At 38.6% G+C, this 18,878-nt stretch overlaps 1 protein-coding gene across 2 annotated transcripts in view; it reads right to left on the reverse strand.

The window, feature by feature from the left end:
* QSER1 (glutamine and serine rich 1) overlaps positions 1 to 18,878 on the reverse strand; it is an 83,217-nt gene that overhangs the window by 38,871 nt on the left and 25,468 nt on the right. For both annotated transcript variants that reach the window (XM_045371654.3, XM_045371653.3), the window contains exons 2-4: positions 8,460 to 8,572; positions 7,611 to 7,772; positions 10 to 3,699 (exon numbers count right to left, since the gene is read on the reverse strand). In XM_045371654.3, coding sequence (XP_045227589.2) covers positions 10 to 3,699; positions 7,611 to 7,772; positions 8,460 to 8,572 — 3,965 coding nt within the window. The remainder of the gene's footprint in view (positions 1 to 9; positions 3,700 to 7,610; positions 7,773 to 8,459; positions 8,573 to 18,878) is intronic.

The following is an 18,878-nucleotide window of genomic DNA, read 5'->3' on the forward strand; positions in this document are numbered from 1 at the left end:
AAACTTTACCTGTTTTCTTCTTTTTATCAGAAGTAGCATCCAAAGTAGTTAAGGGAGTAGAGATGCTTTTATAAGCATCTTGACTACATCCAGGATCATCTTCATCAGAAGAAAATGAAGATAAATGTTCCAAGTTTTTAAGTTCATTATCAACTTTATCTGATGGACTGTTACCGCCAGTTTCAGACACTGAAGGTGTGGGTGTTGTAGATGAAGGCTTGGGAAGTGGTGGGGGACAAAATGTACGAACCATCTGGGTCCCTGGCCGTCTAGTCCTGTTAGGCATTCGTACAGCAAGAGTGGAAAACTGCTGCTTGGGCCCAGATTTCAGGAAATCTAAGAAAGACGCAATAAATCCTGTTTTGACTTCTGGTTGTTTCTCCTCCACCTCTTTGATCTTCTGTCTCATTTTTTCTTGATGCTGATAACCATCATGGCAGCTTTCTGAGGAAGGAGGAGTATATGGTAAGTATATATCTGTTCCCCTTGGATTCTGGCGTTTGCCTTGGGCAGGTCTTTTCAGCTGTTTCTGATTACTATTGTCTTCCTCTTTAACTTGCCCTTTTCCTTTAGTTCTTTTCTTTTGAAGGTTAAAATGCATTAAATCTTGGTTTTCTTCTTCAATCTTGACACTGACTGCATCCCCAGATTGGGCCATGGCCAACAGTGCAAGTGCACTCCTAGCTGGGTTCATTGACACACCACTGTCCTCACCCCCTAAGGTAAATTCACTCTCTGATGTAGCACTCTCTCCACTTATACTTCTACTACTAGAAACAAACTCTTGGTTTCTGTTATTATTTAATGTACTATCAACAGGAATTTCACTGTCTTCTTCAGATTCAAGATTGGTAGCAGACTGTTTCTTGAATGGGCCAGAACTTTGCTCCTGGACTTCATGACTTGGTCCAACCGCTGCTGAAGTTACTTTAGTTGGTATATTTTGACCAGGTGTTTCAATGTGCTGTTGATCAAGAGTCATTTTTGTCTGAAGGGCAGGTACTGGTGAAAGGTTCACAGTAACCTGATTTCCATTTAAGGAAGTATCATTTATATTCTGTGGCTTTCCTACTGTAGCTGTCATAGAGTTAAAATCTGAAGTCACATGCCTGACATCTAACGACTGCTGAAAATGAGATTTAGAATCACCATCTTCAACAGCCTGCATGGTTTCATTTGAAGTTGACTTGGAAAATTCAGAAGGTGTAACTCCACAAGCTGCTGCTGTAGCTGCTAAGATATCATCTACATTTGATAAAATATTTCTTTCATCACTAAGAAGCACTGCCTCTGGGAAACACATCGATCCAAGAGAAACAAACTGATTCTTTGAGTCATGTTGATTTGTTTCACTAAAATGGCCCTTTGTTGTTAGATGTTGTTGTAACGGTTTTGAAGACTCAGAGAGGTCCATTTTCATAACTTCAGAATTTTGAGGATGGAGTTGCTGCTGAGAATGATCACCATTGCTTTGAATAACATGACCTTCCATCTGAAGGAAAGGATGTACTATTTGTTGAGGGCTTTGAACACGCTGTGCTTGTAAAGATGCCTTTACTTGACCTAAACCTGCCTGCAGTATTGACTGCTGAAGAATCTGTAAATCACAGGCAGAATCTAAAAGGACCTGTGTATTAGGAAGAGATGCCTGATGGCCATGCCCTAAAGCATGATTTGGAATTTGAATCTGAGATGAAGCATTAATTATTTGATTGTGCTGTTCCTGGACCTTGGATTCATGCACCTTAAGTACAAGAGGATGCTGCTGCTTTAAGTCTTTAGTATTCAACCTTATTTGTGGAGTCTGTATTAAATTAGTTGCATTCTTAAGATCAAGGGTAGCTGCATTACTGACTTGGCCAATTTGTTGGTTAAGCTGTGTCACTGAACTAACAACGCTTTCTTCTTTCTTTGACGCTTGTAGAGCAACCCCAATAACTTGATCTTCAAGACGGGAATTACTTCTGATTACACTCTGAGAATATCTGTCATCTGCCTTTGACACCTTATAAGTTGATTCTTGAGCATTAATTTCCCCATCAGATAGCCTTTGGGTTGACGACTCAAGAGATGCTTGTGGCTGCAATACCTGTAACTCTTGCATTGGAAAACCATCTTCTTGCTTTGAAGATGTATACACATCTGAGTCAAGCTTTCTTTCAGCATAAGACTTTGGGTCAGGGGAGGTTATGTTATTTTGTAATGTCTGACAATGAGTAGAGGATGCAAAAGATGATGACTGGACACCAGGCAAAAACTTCTGGGACTGGGGAGATGATGACTCTTGAGTCTGAACATTTTGAGAAGAATGCATAGAAATATAATTCTGGGTCGGGCTAGAGTCTGGCAAATTCTGAGCCCGAGAGGCAGAAGAATAAGAAAGAGAAGGGGCTGTTAATGTTAGGGACTCCCCTGAAGCATAGCTTTCTGAAGGACTAACAACTGACAAAACTTGTGATTGAGATGAATAGCTAACCTGTGTCTGGCTAACTGGTGATAAACCCTGAGAATGACCAGATGAGTAACTTTGAGACTGACTGACTGAAGACAGATCTCTTGTTTGAGCAGGGTAATTCTCATTTGTAACTGAAGACAATACCTCTTGCTGATTAGATGAATAACTAAGCGTCTGATTTTCAGGAGTTATAGTCTGAGATGACCCAGAAAAAGTCAATGTTTTATACAAGGGTGGCAATTTTTCAACCTTGCTGGACCTATAAACCTGTGAATGAACAATAGATGGCACATTATGTGGCTGTACTAAACCATAATTTTGGGACTGACTGACTGATAAAAGGCTTGGTAGCTGCGCAGTAGAATAAATTTGTGCTTGGCCCGATATTACAGAACTCTGGTTATGTAAAGGTTTGGAATAGCTTAGTGTTTGCACAGGAGGAATTATACTTTGAGGTTTAGGGGTCTTGGTTGATGTTAGTGGTTGTTCTGTAGAACAGCTTTTTACTTTTGTAGTAGAAGGAGGATACCCTGATGATGGAATTGCAGATGAGTAAGACTGAGCAAGTTCCACTGAGACCTGGGAGGTCTTCTGTTGTAATCCTCCATTGCTCACCTGAGTGGAATCTCCAATTGGGCTACAGGATAAAGACTGCCTGGTTGTTTCCTGAAAATTAACTACACTTGAATTTGATAGATAACTATGTAAGGAGTGCTGTGAACCAGTCAGTTGTGCCTGAATTGACTGGGTACCTGAAGGCCGCTGATGGTGTTTGATAACACTACATTCTCGAAGAAGAGCTCTTTCAATGGAAGCAGTAGAACTAGTAAAGAGAGTTGAACTGTAGGCTTGAGGAGTCTGCTGGGCTCCCCCAAGTGCTGAAGGCAACAAACTAAATTGAGGTTGTAAAAGATGGGGTGCAGACTCTTGAGCTGAGCGGTATGTTGAAGACTGAGGTGGTATGCTGTTACTTAATACAGAACTGCCCAGGCGCTCAAATGCCAAAGCAGTTGGAACAGTTCCCTGGGAAGTCTTGATTTGTAGCAAAGGGTCATGATGACTTAAAATTCCATTTGATGTAGTGTTAAAAGTTGAATCCTGAAGCACCAAAGGTGAAGTGGTAGCAAAGTTTCTATTGCTGAAGGTGGTGGGATGTTGATAAGCAGAGAGAGATGGTGGAAGTGTTCCAGTGCTTGGCAAAGGTCCAGTAGCAAACAGCTCAGTTGCTGCTGAAGAATGCATGCCTATAAAGAAAAGGCACAAAGATTTTTATGTAATTATGATAACAATTACTTTAATATATGTTTTCATAGTAGTGACTTACATAACCCATTAAAATGTCTTAAGACTGAAAAACTTGACCAGTAAGTTCTACATGTAAATTTTGAAATTACATTTCAAAATAGCTAGCTTCCCACTCCCATCCTCTTTTTTTTTTTTTCTTAAGAGACAAGGTCTTCACGGTGAAACCCCATCTCTACTAAAATATACAAAAACTAGCCAGGCGAGGTGGCGGGCGCCTGTAGTCCCAGTTACTCGGGAGGCTGAGGCAAGAGAATGGCGTAAACCCGGGAGGCGGAGCTTGCAGTGAGCTGAGATCTGGCCACTGCACTCCAGCCTGGGCGACAGAGCGAGACTCCGTCTCAAAAAAAAAAGAAAAAAAAGAGACAAGGTCTTACTCTGTTGCCCAGGCTAGAGCGCAGTGTTGTGATCATAGCTCACTGCAGCCGCAGTGTCCCAAGTAGCTGAGACTACAGGTCATGCCCCCAAACCTGGCTAATTTTTAAATTTTGTAGAGATATGAGGTCTTGCAATGTTGCTCAGGCTATCTTGAACTCCTGGGCACAAGTGATCCTCCTATCTTGGTCTCCCAAAGTGATGGGATTATAGGTGCAAGCCACCACGCCTGGGTTAGCTAGCTTTCATAGAGCAAAAATGAAGTTACAATGATATCAGCAATTCATATCTGTAATTGTTATATAAGAGAATTTATATGCAGTTTGATAAGGTCATAGGAAAATGAAGAAATCAGTAAAAATGTACTTATCTCTAGTGATTAATTTATCCCAAAGTCCCAATGCAAAATACCACTGGACAAACTAAAATGTACATAACATTAAAATGGAAAAAAAACCACTAACTTGCCTACATCTAACATGATAAATAAATATAAAAAACCAGTCAGTGAACTGCAGTTTCTCTTACCACAATATATTCACTTTAAAAATCTCTTGCATTTCAAGCTTTGACTTCCTATGAACAACTTCCCAATCACAACAGATGCATGTTTATCATGAAAAGTTGATCAGAAATTAATAAAGTACTGTCAGAAAGAGACTGTTAACATTTCAGGACAGCATTTTAGCCACATATAGCAAAAGTAAAAATGGGTACACCCTTGTGATCTGAAAGTTCTATAGAAATTTATTCTATAGAAATAAGTGCATACAAAAAATATTTGTACCAGATGTTCATTATAGTTACTGTTTACAGTAAGTAGAAACAACAAAAAGTCCATAAACAAGGGATCAAATAATTATAGCATATCATAATAATAATACTATTGCCATAAACATTGATGAAGGTGGATGTATATGTTTTGACATAGAAGGATATCCAATAAAAATAAATAAACTGTTAATTCCTTTTTGAAAAGTTAGGAACTATCACTTTCCACTTTATATACCTTTTTACTATTTAAATGTTTTATGTGAACTTCCATTAAATTTTTTTTTTCATTTTTGGAAAAATGGGGAAAACAATTCTCTGGCTCTTTGAAAAATATTTTCCTACTTTCCATTAAATATCCAAAAAGAATTACTACTACAAAGATAGAAAATATCTAGTGGCACTTGAAAGAATAAATAACACTTAGAAATGTTTAAAATAATACACTGAAACTGACAGGAACTAGAGTAGTCTTTTGAAATAATATAGTTCAACTCCTTTGTTCTAGCAATTAGGAAACGGGGGTTGACTGGTGATGTAACTTGCTGAGGGTCAAGTGATATTCATGAAACTCCAACCAACTGACTCTACTGCTCTTTAGCAGAGAACTCCTATTGTTCTTTTGTGTGTGCTGGGGTGGGGGGGGGGGCGTTAAAACATAATAAGTAAACAGCAATAAAGAACTGACATTTAAGTAAATGTAAAGTTACAAATAATGGATTCAGTTTTAATGTTTATTATGAGGTAAGTGTTTTATGTCACATATATCAAATCATATTTAAAGAACCAATTGTAATTACATGGTGACTGACACTATCACAGTTATGCCTAGAATGAGGAAGAGGCTAGTTAGAAAGGACAGAGAATATTTGGGGCTTAAAGTGGTGGTAAGGAGCTTCTATTTCTTGAAATCCTTCTATCCAGTAGAGTGATAAAAGATCTTTCTTACTTGACTTACTTGCATGATTTATTAGATTAATGTAGAAGGGAGTCACAGAGGCTAGCAAATTCACCACAGTATGCCCACAGAAGCTATTTTGAAATGCATCTAATGCTCATATTATAATCTCAAACATGTCAAAAGAAGATGTTCCTTATCCTAACACACTAATACCTTCTTCCAACTAATGGTATATTTATATGTTGTGTATGTTTTTGTCTCAATTTCATTTTTATTTCCCATTTAGAGTACATTAGTTTAGGTCCAGTTTAATGTGCTCAAAAATCCATTAAATTTCTTTTAAATGTCCATATGATAGTAATATCAGTCATGCTCTGAAAAAATAAAAATAAAAAAACTTCTACCTACTAACCTGAGAGTCCAAGCCCTTCTGAATGCAATTCAATTATAGGATCAGATACAAATGAATTGTTCAATGCAATTTAACAAATAATTGTAAAAATGAATTGTTAAAAATTGAATCCTAGGCCGGGCGCTTTTGGGAGGCCGAGGCAGGCAGATCACGTGAGGTCAGGAGTTTGAGACCAGCCTGGCCAATGTGGTGAAACCCCATCTCTACTAAAAACATAAAAATTAGCTGGGCATGGTGGTGCATGCCTGTAATCCCAGCTACTCGGGCAGCTGAGGCACAAGAATCACTTGAACCCAGGACGCAGAGGTTGCAGTGAGCCAAGATTGTGCCACTGCACCCCAGCCTGGACGACAGAGTGAGACTGTGTCTCAAAAAACAAAACAAAACAAAATTGAAACCTAAAAAGCCAAAAAAACTTTAAAAACAAACTACACAAGAGTAAAAACACTTCACAGAAATATTAACAGATTTTCTTTTGTTTTAAAATTTCTTCAACTCTCAAGTTTCAGCACTAATATACAGATAGGAAAATCTAACTAATATACTAATAGGAAAATACATGAAATATAAAATTATTTCAGGCAGTAAAAATAAAGCTGTGTTTTAAAATATTTTATTTCACCAAATCATTAATTATCTCCTTAGAAGCAGGAAAAAAAATGTCACTAAGGTATACTGAGAAACTTCTATTAGTGGAATTTACATGAGAATGTTAAAATACTATTTCCTATAGCTATCCCTTAAAAACATATTCTCAAATACACTATGACATTTCTTCTTTAAGACAACAAAACTCAAAAAAAAACTCCAAAAAAAAATTCCTGTCATACCACAAAAAAACAGAAATATAACTTTTGATGAGAAACGGTTGAAAAGTAAAATAAGAAAAATGAAATAGAAAAGCACATTATAGACCTTGTAATTATTGCTGGAAAATGGGCACATCATAATATCAACTTGTAATGGCTCTTATTAATGATTTAACCTATCCAATTAAGGATAACTTTATATAACACTAACATTGAAATGAGTCCCAAGAATTTTTTTACTATACCACCTATCCATTTTGAAGTCACTAAAATAAATTTTAATATTTGCTTGTTTCAAGTAGACAAGTAATTGCTAGATATAAACCTTATATCAGACCTTCTTTAATCATTATCTACCCCTCAATGTCAACTTATTAGTTTTTGTCGAATGCTAAAACGAAATTTCTGCCAGTAATAAATTCTTGAATTTTATTCACCTGAAAATTTTGAAAAATTCCAGGTTTTAGAGTTCAGTGGAAAATCAATATTGTAACAAAACTCCCAGCTACAATGACAAGGCCATCAAATGTATATTTTTCATCAGCATTTTTATAGGACTTAAAAATTCTAAAAACAGAGAATCACCTGTCTGCCAGGATGGAGCCCTGAACTGTGGTAAGAGAGTAGTTCCTGAAGCAGCAGCCTGAGCAGTTCGGGATTCAGCAGTAGACAGAAAATTCATCACTGAAGACTCTTTAGTGTTACTGCTGGCACTGTTCACACTAGTATCAAATATTCCAGAAAGACCTACATTGGAAGATAAAATATATCCCAAAGTAAAAAAAAAATATGTACTTGTATAAAATTATATTCCTGACTCTATTTTAAAATTTCTGAAAATTGAGGCCAAAACATTCTACAACCCCAAATAGTTTTATTTTGATAGTAAACATATCAATTTGACCAAGCATATTTATAATTTAAAATCTCCAAAGATACATGAAAAAAGATCTTTTAATTTATTAATTATATAAATATTCCCTGTTGGTAAAAACCAAAGCTTTGGCCGGGTGCGGCAGCTCACACCTGTAATCCCAGCACTTCTGGAGGCCGAGGTGGAAGGATCACAAGGTCAGGAGTTTGAGACCAGCCTGGCCAATATGGTGAAACTCCATCTCTACTAAAAAGTACAAAAATTAGCCGGGCATGGTGGCAGGCGCCTGTAGTCCCAGCTACTCGGGAGGCTGAAGCAGGAGAATCACTTGAACCCCGGAGGTGGAGGTTGCAGTAAGCCAAGATCACGCCATTGCACTCCAGCCTGGCCAACAGAGCAGTGTCAAAAACAAAAACAAAAAACAAGCTTATACTCTCATTTCATTTCCCATGGCATGAGTATGTCCTACACATTCAGAACCCAACACATGAAAATTGGTTTTCCTTCTTATTCACTAAATGTACCCAGACTCATAGTATATTTCACAAGAGAATTGTTACCAGTAGGTTGAGGTGTGGGAGCATATCCAGGAAGCTGATGAGAGGCTGCAAAACTCTGTCTCTGAAGGAGATCTGTTTCAGAGTGTGAGGGATGTCCTTCTTCATAGCTTAAACTAGAGGACATTAAAAATCAGTGAACAAAATATACAGTCCAAACCATTTGATAAAAAAAACTTCTAGAAGAGCAACTATAAAAGTAGTAGAAACCTTTGACCAACTTCCTGACCTATAGATTAGTGGATCAAACACAGTCTGACGATACTATCACAATGGAGAAAATATATTTAAGATGCATTAGGAGAAAAATAATACACAGTATTTTCTTTAATTCAACTCTACCTCAAACAAGAGTCTTTTTACTGGGAGAGGTAATGTGGTACAGCAGAAAAAGCAATATCCTGGACAACAGAGAGCTGAATTCATTGTATAGGCTCTACTTCTGGCTTACTGTGTAATTTAAATAAGTGACTCAATTATTGTTGGACTAATTTCATCTGTATAAAAAAAGGACCAGATGAAATAACCTCCATAACCCAATTATAGTATTCTATGGAATAACAGGTAATTCAAAAAAAGAATTAATACTATTTCCCAATAACTCACTGAGAAAACTTCAAGCTCAAACATTATCAGAGTAGTCCAAAACAAGATTTTTTACCCCCTCCCCTTGGAAAGGAAAGATTATGTTTTTATTTTGAGTATTTTAAACCCATAGAAAAAATCGAAACTTCAATGAACACCCATATACCTGTCCCTTAAGATTCAACAACTATTAAGATTTTGTAACATCATTTATTTTTGTGTATACACACACACACACTTTTCTTTTTTTTTTGCTAAACAACTTGAAAATAACTTGGGAGATATCATCAGGTACATCTCATAGGAACAAGGACATTCTCATATAACCAGATATCACTATTAAACACATTTAGCATTAATTCAATAATCATATAATATATAGGTCATATTCCAGTTTCCCCCATTGTTGCCAAACATCTAGAAGTTTTAAGCTCTTTTTAACTAGGATTCAATCAAAATTCAGTGATTTCATTTGGTTATTTCTCTTAGTATCAGTGCCTTCACCCATCCCCTAATCCCTAATCCCTTGAACTTTTGAAGAATCCAGGGCAACTAAATTATAAGATGTCCCAAATTCTGGATTTGTCTTAAGAGACAGGGTCTCTGTCGCCCAGGCTAGAGTGCAGCAGCAGGATCATAGCTCATTGTAGCCTCCAACTCCTGGGCTCAAGCAATCCTCCTGCCTCAGCCTCCCAAGTAGCTGGGACTACAGGTATGAGCCACCACACCTGGCCTGTTGTGTACTTCTTATTGCATCACATGAGAAGGCACACGATGTCAGTTTGTCTCATTACTGATGATTCTGAGCTTGAAGTGGTTAAGGTAATGTGTCCTTACTAACGTCTGCAACACAGCCTGGTGTGGTGGCTCATGCCTGTAATCCCAGCACTTTGGGAGGGTGAGGCAGGTGGATCACTTGAGGTCAGCAGTTCGAGACTAGCCTGGCCAACATGGCAGAACCCCATCTTTACTAAAAATACAAAAATTAGCTGGGTATGCTAGCATAGGTCTCTAATTCCAGCTACTCTGGAGGTTGAGGCACGAGAATCGCTTGAACCCAGGAGGCAGAGGTTGCAGTGAGCTGAGATTGCACCATTGTACTCCAGCCTGGGTGACAGAACAAGACTCTGTTTCACCATGTTGGCCAGGATGGTCTTGATCTCCTGATCTCGTAATCTGCCCGCCTCGGCCTCCCAAAGTGCTGGGATTACAGGCGTGAGCCACCGTGCCTGGTCTTTTTTTATTGAGACAAGAGTCTCACTCTGTCGCCCAGGCTGGAGCGTAGTGGTGCGATCTCGGCTCACCACAACCTCCACCTCCTAGGTTTAAGCAATTCTCCTGCCCCAGCCTCCTGAGGAGCTGGGATTACAGGCACGCACCACTGCGCCAGGCTAATTTTTTTGTATTTTTAGTAGAGACAGGGTTTTGCCATGTTGGCCAGGGTGGTCTTGAACTCCCGACCTCAGGTGATCTGCCCACCTCAGCCTCCCAAAGCGCTGGGATTATAGGAGTGAGCCACTGCTCCTGGCCCTCTAGTGTGTGTTCTGATACCTGCATAAACAAACCACAAAAACCAAGGGAGAGAACACCTCCATCACCACAAAGATTCCCCGTCTCTCTGCAGTAAGCCCATCCTACCACCAAGTCCCCAGATCTGTTTTCTGCTTCTGTGATTTTGCCTTTTCCAAAATGTCACATAAATGGAATCATTTAATATGTAGTCTTTGTGTCTCACTTTTCACTTAGTGTAACACCTCTGAGATTCATCTATGTGTTATTTCTATCAGTGATTCATTCCTTTTTATTGCTGAGCAGTATTCCATTGCATGGATGCATCAAAGGTTGGTTTTTTTTGTTTGTTTGTTTTTGTTTTTCTTTGAGACGGAGTCTCGCTCTGTCACCCAGGCTGGAGTGCAGTGATGCAATCTTGGCTCACTGCAAGCTCCGCCTCCCAGGTTCCTGCCATTCTCCTGCCTCAGCCTCCCGAGTAGCTGGGACTACAGGCGCCTGCCACCACGCCCGGCTAATTTTTTGTATTTTTAGTAGAGACGGGGTTTCACCATGTTAGCCAGGATGGTCTTGATCTCCTGACCTCATGATCCGCCCGCCTCAGCCTCCCAAAGTGTGGGATTACAGGCGTGAGCCACCACGCCTGGCTGGTTGGTTTGTTTTCTAAAACCTTCTCACCAGTTGAGAGACATCTGGGGCAATCATGAATATAGGTGCTATACCCATGTGCATAAGTTTTTGTGTGAACGTAAGTTTTAATTTCACTTGAGTAGGGAGATGACTGAGTTATACAGTAATGTATGTTTAACTCAGATAAACTGTATGTTTTCCAGAGTGGTTATAACATATTACATTCCCACCACTAATGTATGTCTAGTAACTGCATCCATGTGGGCCCTAGGTATTGTTAGTTTGTAAGTTGTTACTTAAAAAAAAAAAAAAAAAAAATTAGGCTGGGTGTGGTGGCTCACAATCCCAGCACTTTGGGAGGCTGAGGTTGGGTGGATTGCTTCTTGAAGTCAGGAGTTCAAGACCAGCCTGGCCAACATTGCAAAACCCCATCTCTACTAAAAATCCAAAAATTAGCTAGGCATGGTGGCACAGATCTGTAATTCCAGCTACTCAGGAGGCTGAGGCATGAAAACCAATTGAACCTGGGAAGCCAGAGGTTGCAATGAGCCGAAATCATACCACTGCACTACAGCCTGGGCGACAGAGTGAGACTCTGGCTGGAAAAAAAAAAAAAAAAAAAAAGCCATTCTAATTGATGTGCAATAAATATCTCACCATCTGCCATGTAGAAATCTTTAGTAAAAGTACTACTGAAATATTCTGCCCATTTTTATTGGGTTGTTTTCTATTATTGCGTTTTGAGAGTTGCTTATATATTCTGGAGCAAATTATTGGCCAGTTATGTTTTGCAAATATTTTCTCCCACCCAGTGGCTTTCATTCTTGTAACAGTATCTTTAGAAGGGCAAAAGCTCTTAATTTTGATCAGTTTTTAATTTACCTACTGTACTTTTGGTGCTGTACCTAAGAAATCTTTGTCTAAGTTTAAGACCTCAAAGATTTTCTGTTGTGTTTTCTTCTGGAAGTTTTATACTATCAACTTTTCCATTCAGGGCTATAATCCATTCGGAGTTAATTTTTTATATGTGGTGTAAAGTGTTGATACTCATTTTAAAAATTTCAATGTGCAATGGTTCCAACACTATATATGGAAAAGATTATTCTTTACCTATTGAATTGTCTTGGCACCTCTGTCAAAAATCAATAAACCATATATTTGGGTTTCTATTTCTTGACTATAGTATTATACTGACCAATGTCTGTTCATATAAATCAATCCACAAATAACTATATTTTTATACAATTGTATTTATAGTGTCTTCAATTCAATAACACAAATCTTCCAAATTTGTTCTTTTTCCAAAACTGTTTTGCTGTGCTAGGTATTTCCACATACATTTGAGTTAGCTTGTCAATTTCTATGACAACAAAAAAACTGCATTGAATCTAAACACCAATTTGGGAAAAACTATACCATCTTAAAAGTACTGAATCTTTTCAGCCATGAATACAGTATAGCTGCTTCTGGTCTTTAATTTCTCTCAACAATCTTTTGTAGTGTTTAGTGTATAATTCTTACATGTACTTTGTTAAATTTATCCCTAAGTATCTTTTGCTATTCTGTTCTAAATATTTTTGTAAAAAAACAAACTTGGAATACAATTTTCATACCATAAAGGTCACCCTTTTAAAGTATGCTAATCAGTGGTTTTTAGAATATTCAGACTTGTGCAACTGTCACCACAATGTAATTTTAGAATATTTTAATCACCCCCTAAATAAACATGTATCCATGAGCACTTGGTCCTATTTCCCTCCTCTTCTCAGCCTCTGGCAATCACTGATCTACCTTCTGTCTCTATGGATTTGCCTATTCAAAACAGTTCATAAAAACTGAATCATACTACATGTGGCCTTTTATAACTGGCTTCTTTCACTAAATATGTTTTCAAGGTTCACCTTGTTACAACATGGATATATCAGTACCTCATTCCTTTTTAGGGCTGAATATTCTGTTGTATGAATATACCACATTTTGTTTATCCATTCATCAGCTGATGGACATTTGGGTTGTTTCTACTTTGGGGCTATCATGACAATGCTATGAATATTCATGTACAAGTTTTTGCATAGATGTATGTTTTTAATTTCTCTTGGGTATATATATCCAGGAATGAATTTGCTGGGTCAAATGAAAACTTCATGTTTAACATTTTGAGAAATGGCCAAACTGTTTTCCAAAGTGGCTGTACCATTTTACATTCCCACCAGCAAAAGTGTAAGTTATAATTTCTCAACATTCTCACTAATATTTATTATCTATATTTCTCATTATCTATAATAGACATCCTAACAGGTGTGGAGTGGTTCTGATTTGCATTTACCTCATGATAACTAATAATGTAGAGCATCTGTGCATGTGCTTATTGACCACTTGCATCTTCTTTGGACAAGGTTCTATTCACATGCTTTGCTCATATTTTAACTGGGTTATCTTTTTATTATTAAAGTACAAGAGTTCTTTAAATATGCTGCATACAAGTCCCTGAAAAATCTATTATTTTAAACATTGTTTTCCATTCATTGGTTATCTTTTCACTTTCTGATGGTATCAGGTACAGCACAAAAGTTTTTATTTTGAAGTCCAATTTATTTTTTCCTTTGTCACTCATGCTTTTGATAGCATATCTAAGGAATAACTTGCAATCCAAGGTCATGAAGATTTATGCCCATGTTTTCTCTTTTTAGTTTTAGCTTTTACATTTAGGATGACTGATCCATTTCAAATTAATTATTTTATATGGTGTGAGGTAGGAGTCCAGCTTCACTCTTTTGCTACTCAAAGCGCAATGTAGAAATCCCTTAATACAAAAACCCAAATGCCCAACTGTTATTTTCAAAATACTCTTACAATTTTATATGCTTTTAAAATGATCATAGCAATCATTCTCTATATTAAAACAGGCTACATGTGTATTTCCTTACTCTGGTGGACAGAGCCCAGAAGCAATGACACTCCAGCAGCAAAGAACATACCCAGTACCCAGATGGGTTTCTCACACCATTCTCCAAGAAAAAGGAATCGAGGCTCCTTGGAGAAATGGCTGATTCTAGTACTGGGGCAGGAAATATACAAGATGAGTCTGGAGCATCTTGTAGTACCAGAAAGTAAGAAAGTGCTAAAAAGAAAGGGGGCAGAAAAGAAGGGAGAAAAAAAGACATTTATGTCAAAGGAACACACAAGCTAATTGAAAGAGTTCCCAATGACCAAAGCAGGAACATTTTGAGCAACAAAATAGTACTGGATTGTAACCCAAAGTATAAAATATATATCCATGGGTCCATACTGATAATTAAATGATTGAATAAATAGAGAGGAAGAGACAAATTTCCCTTGAGGAATTCCCAATTAATTTATGTAGATTTTCTATCCTAAAGGAGGGAGACCATTACTCCCCACGCAGGTGTGGACTGCACACAATGATGACTTTCCAAAGAGTATAGTACTGAAAGGTGGAAAAAAAAAGAGTAACTTTACAATGTAGAAACCTGATGAGAATCGACCAGGTGATAAAGGCCTATATCATTAGTGATAAATCACATTGATAGTATGTACCAATGACATGATGTGATGAAAGTGACACTTTGCCCCCGTGGTCTCCCTCCTCAAAACCGGTAACACCAGTCTAAACACGAAAAGAAAAAACCTTAGGCAAATTCCAAAAGAGGGGTGTCCTACAAAATACTTGCCCAGTACTTCTGAAAACTGTGATGGTTATCAAAAGCAAAGTAAAAAGAAGTTGAGGCCGGGCGCGGTGGCTCAAGCCTGTAATCCCAGCACTTTGGGAGGCCGAGACGGGCGGATCACGAGGTCAGGAGTTCGAGACCATCCTGGCTAACACGGTGAAACCCCGTCTCTACTAAAAAATACAAAAAACTAGCCGGGCGAGGTGGTGGGCGCCTGTAGTCCCGGCTACTCGGGAGGCTGAGGCAGGAGAATGGCGTAAAAACCCGGGAGGCGGAGCTTGCAGTGAGCTGAGATCCGGCCACTGCACTCCACCCTGGGCGACATAGCGAGACTCCGTCTCAAAAAAAAAAAAAAAAGAAGTTGAGGCCGGAGGAGTACTTGATAGCAGACTGAGCAACACAGCGATACTTAGTGTCTAAAAAACTTAAAAATTTGCCAGGCATAGTGGTGCTTGCCTGTAGTCCCAGCTACACATTTTGGCCCAGGAGTTCATAGGTGATCATGCCACTTAACTCTAGCCTGGATGAAAGAGCAAGACTCTGTCTCCAAAAAAAAAAAAAAAAAAACCTGCAACAACAAAAACAACAAACTAAGCTGGAGAAACTGTTATAGGTAAGAGGAGACAGAAAAAGACATTAAGTAAATCTATGGAAATCTGAATAAACTATAGGTGTCAGTTAATAATAATGTATTAATATTGGTTCATTAATTATAAGAAATGTCCCTACCAATATAAGATGGCAATAATAGGGAAAACTGGGGGGGGGGAGGGGCATGTATGGGAACTCTATAATATGTTCCTGATTTTTCTGTAAATCTAAAGCAGTTTCCAAAAATGAAGTCTACATTTAAAAAAATGTAAGCCATGCTAAACCTAAACACAACTTCCTAAGAGTTAGAATAATTATTGATCTAATTTATAAATATCAGGGTTTTCTGGACGAAGAGGGTGTTCCTTACAAATCTTTGCTAACTCCAGTCACTTCTTGAACAGGCAAGGAATTATTACACCTAAGTGGTTTCCTTGCCTCTGCTCTTGCCCCTCCTTCCCCTCCTCCTCAGCCTGAGTCATTCTCTTAAAAAGGTAAAATAAAATCACGAAAAACTTTCCAACGGCTTCCCACCTCACAAGTAAGAGCCACAACTTCTTACAAAGTTCTCAAGGCACTACATGATCTAGTTGCTGCTCCCTTACACTTCTGATTTTAGCTCCTATTTTTTACTCCAGCCACACAGGTCTCTTGCCTCATCCCTCAAACTCACTCCTCATTTCCCCTTAGGTCTCTGCTTAAATTTCACCTCACTCAAGATTTCCCTGACTACTTCATATAAAACAACATCCTTACTCTGTCCTCTCTCTCCACATGCCCTAACCCTCTTTATTTTTCTCCATGCATTAATACTCAACATACTATATATAGTGTGCTAGTTTGCCCAGTATGCACTGAAAGGTAAACTCCTTCAGGACAGAGCCTTTGCTTTATTCACTGGTACATCCCAAGCACCCAGAATAGTATGTGGTACACAGTAGGTACTCATAAATAATTACAACCCATGTACAGTTTTGGAAGAGAAATCACCTTCAAGTTAGAGCTGAATCATCTCTCAAACTTTTACTGAGTGCCTACTTGACTAGGCAGGCATTCTGCTAAGGACTAGGGACTCAGAAATGAAAGATTAAGCCAGTAGGTCAGTCCATGCTAATTAAAAACTGAATTATCTGAGACTTAATATTATTAATTTTAGGCATTATATCAGGATTTCATATAAGGCCAAAACCTACTTGAGCTACCATCTAATGATGTTAATTATTGAAGCACAAATCAAGAGAGCTCTACATCATAAGTCACAAAGAGCAATACAGAGAAATGGTGGGTTTTTTTTTTTTTTTTTTTTGGAGACAGAGTCTTACACTGTCACCCAGGCTGGAGTGCAGTGGCACGATCTCAGCTCACTGCAACCTCCGCCTCTGGGGTTCAAGTGCTTCTCCTGCCTCAGTCTCCCAAGTAGGTGGGACTATAGGCCTGTGCCACCACATCCAGTTAATTTTTGTATTTTTAGTGGAGATGGGGTTTCACCATGTTGGCTAGGCTGGTCTTGAACTCCTGACCTCAAGTGATTCGTCCGCCTCAGCCTCCCAAAGTGCTGGGATTACAGACATGAGCCGCCACGCCTGGCCATAAAATAGGGTTTTTTGGTATCTTATGTGCAATGGGATAAAGATTACATTTGACATAAAATTAGCTGTGAATAAAGCAATAGTAGTTAACTGAATTAAGAAAATATTAATAAAATCTCATGCCTCCCTCAAACAGTTAAACATGATTACCACATGGCCCAGCAACTCTACTCCTAGGTACATACCCATGAGAATGGAAACATGTTCACACAAAAACTTGTACATAAATGTTCATAGCAACATTATTCATAATAGTCAAAAGGTGGAAACAATCCAAATGTGCAAAAACTAATAAATGAATAAACAAAATGTGATGTATCAAACACTGGAATATTTTTCACCCACGAAGAGGCATGAAATACTGATACAGGCTACAACCTGGAGGAATCTGAAAGAACTATGCTAAATGAAAGAAGCCAAACACAAAAGACCACATATAATTCCATTTAGAGTTATGCCTGGCCGGGCATGGTGGCTCACACCAGTAATCCCAGCACTTTGGGAGGCCAAGGTGGTAGATCACCTGAGGTCAAGAGTTTGAGACCAACCTGGCCAGCATGGCAAAACCCCGTCTCTACTAAAAATACAAAAATTAGCCAGGCATGATGGCATGTGCCAGCTCCTCAGGAGGCTGAGGCAGGAGAATTGCTTGAACCCGGGAGGCAGAGGTTGCAGTGAGCAGAGATCACGCCCCTGTACTCCAGCCTGGGCAACAGAGCGAGACTCTGAGACTCCATCTCAAAAAAAAAAAAAAAGCGTCAAGCCCAACATAACAATGTTTCAATCAATAGAGTATATGTACAACTTACAATACCTTATTTTTACTGTGCCTTTTCTATGTTTAGGTGTGTTTAGATACACAAATACTTACCATTGTATTACAACTGCCTAGAGTATTCAGTGCAGTAAGATGCTGTACAGGTTTGTAGCCTAGGATTGACAGACTATACCATATAGCCTAGGTGTGTAGTAGGCTACACCATCTAGGTTTGTGTAAGTATACCCTAAGATGTTTGCACAGTCATATAACTGCCTAACGACACATTTCTCTGAACATACCCCTTTTGTCAAGTGATGCATGGCTATATATGAAATGTCCCAAATAAGCAAATTCATGGAGACAGATTACTGTATTTGCTAAGGACTGGTGAGAGGGGAAACTAGAAAAGGCTGCTACTGGGTATGTGTTTCTTTATTAGGTAATGAAAATGTTCTAGAAATTAGATAATAGTGATGGCTGTACAACCTTGTGAATATTCTAAAAATTATGGCATTGTATGCTTTAAAATGGTCACTTATCCATGTAAATTATATCAATAAAAATTATATTCATCTGGCCGAGTGCAGTGGCTCATGCCTGTAATCCCAGCATTGTGGGAGGCTGAGGCGGGTGGATCATCTGAGGTCGGGAGTTGGAGACCAGCCTGACCAACATAGAGAAACCCTGTCTCTACTGAAAATACAAAATTAGCCAGGTGTGGTGGCGCATGCCTGTAATCCCAGCTACTCAGGAGGCTGAGGCAGGAGAACTGCTTGAACCTGGGAGGTAGAGATCATGCCACTGCACTCCAGCCTAGGCAACAAGAGTGAAACTCCATCTCAAAAAAAAAAATTATATTCATCCAACCTTAGTGATCATTTTTAATTTTTCATGAACTATGCAACACTACCAAATAAGAAGGTGGTTTCTAGATAAGCCTTGCTGTCATGCATGGCATGTGTTCAATCTCTTACGGTTGGCCCATCTCCATATCCCACATAATAATGTTTTTTAAAAATCTGTATGCTTTATGGTTTTAAAATCCATTTCAGAAGGTATTAATCCCAGG

This window comes from Macaca fascicularis, chromosome 14 (assembly GCF_037993035.2).
Source record: "Macaca fascicularis isolate 582-1 chromosome 14, T2T-MFA8v1.1".
Lineage (NCBI taxonomy): Eukaryota > Metazoa > Chordata > Mammalia > Primates > Cercopithecidae > Macaca > Macaca fascicularis.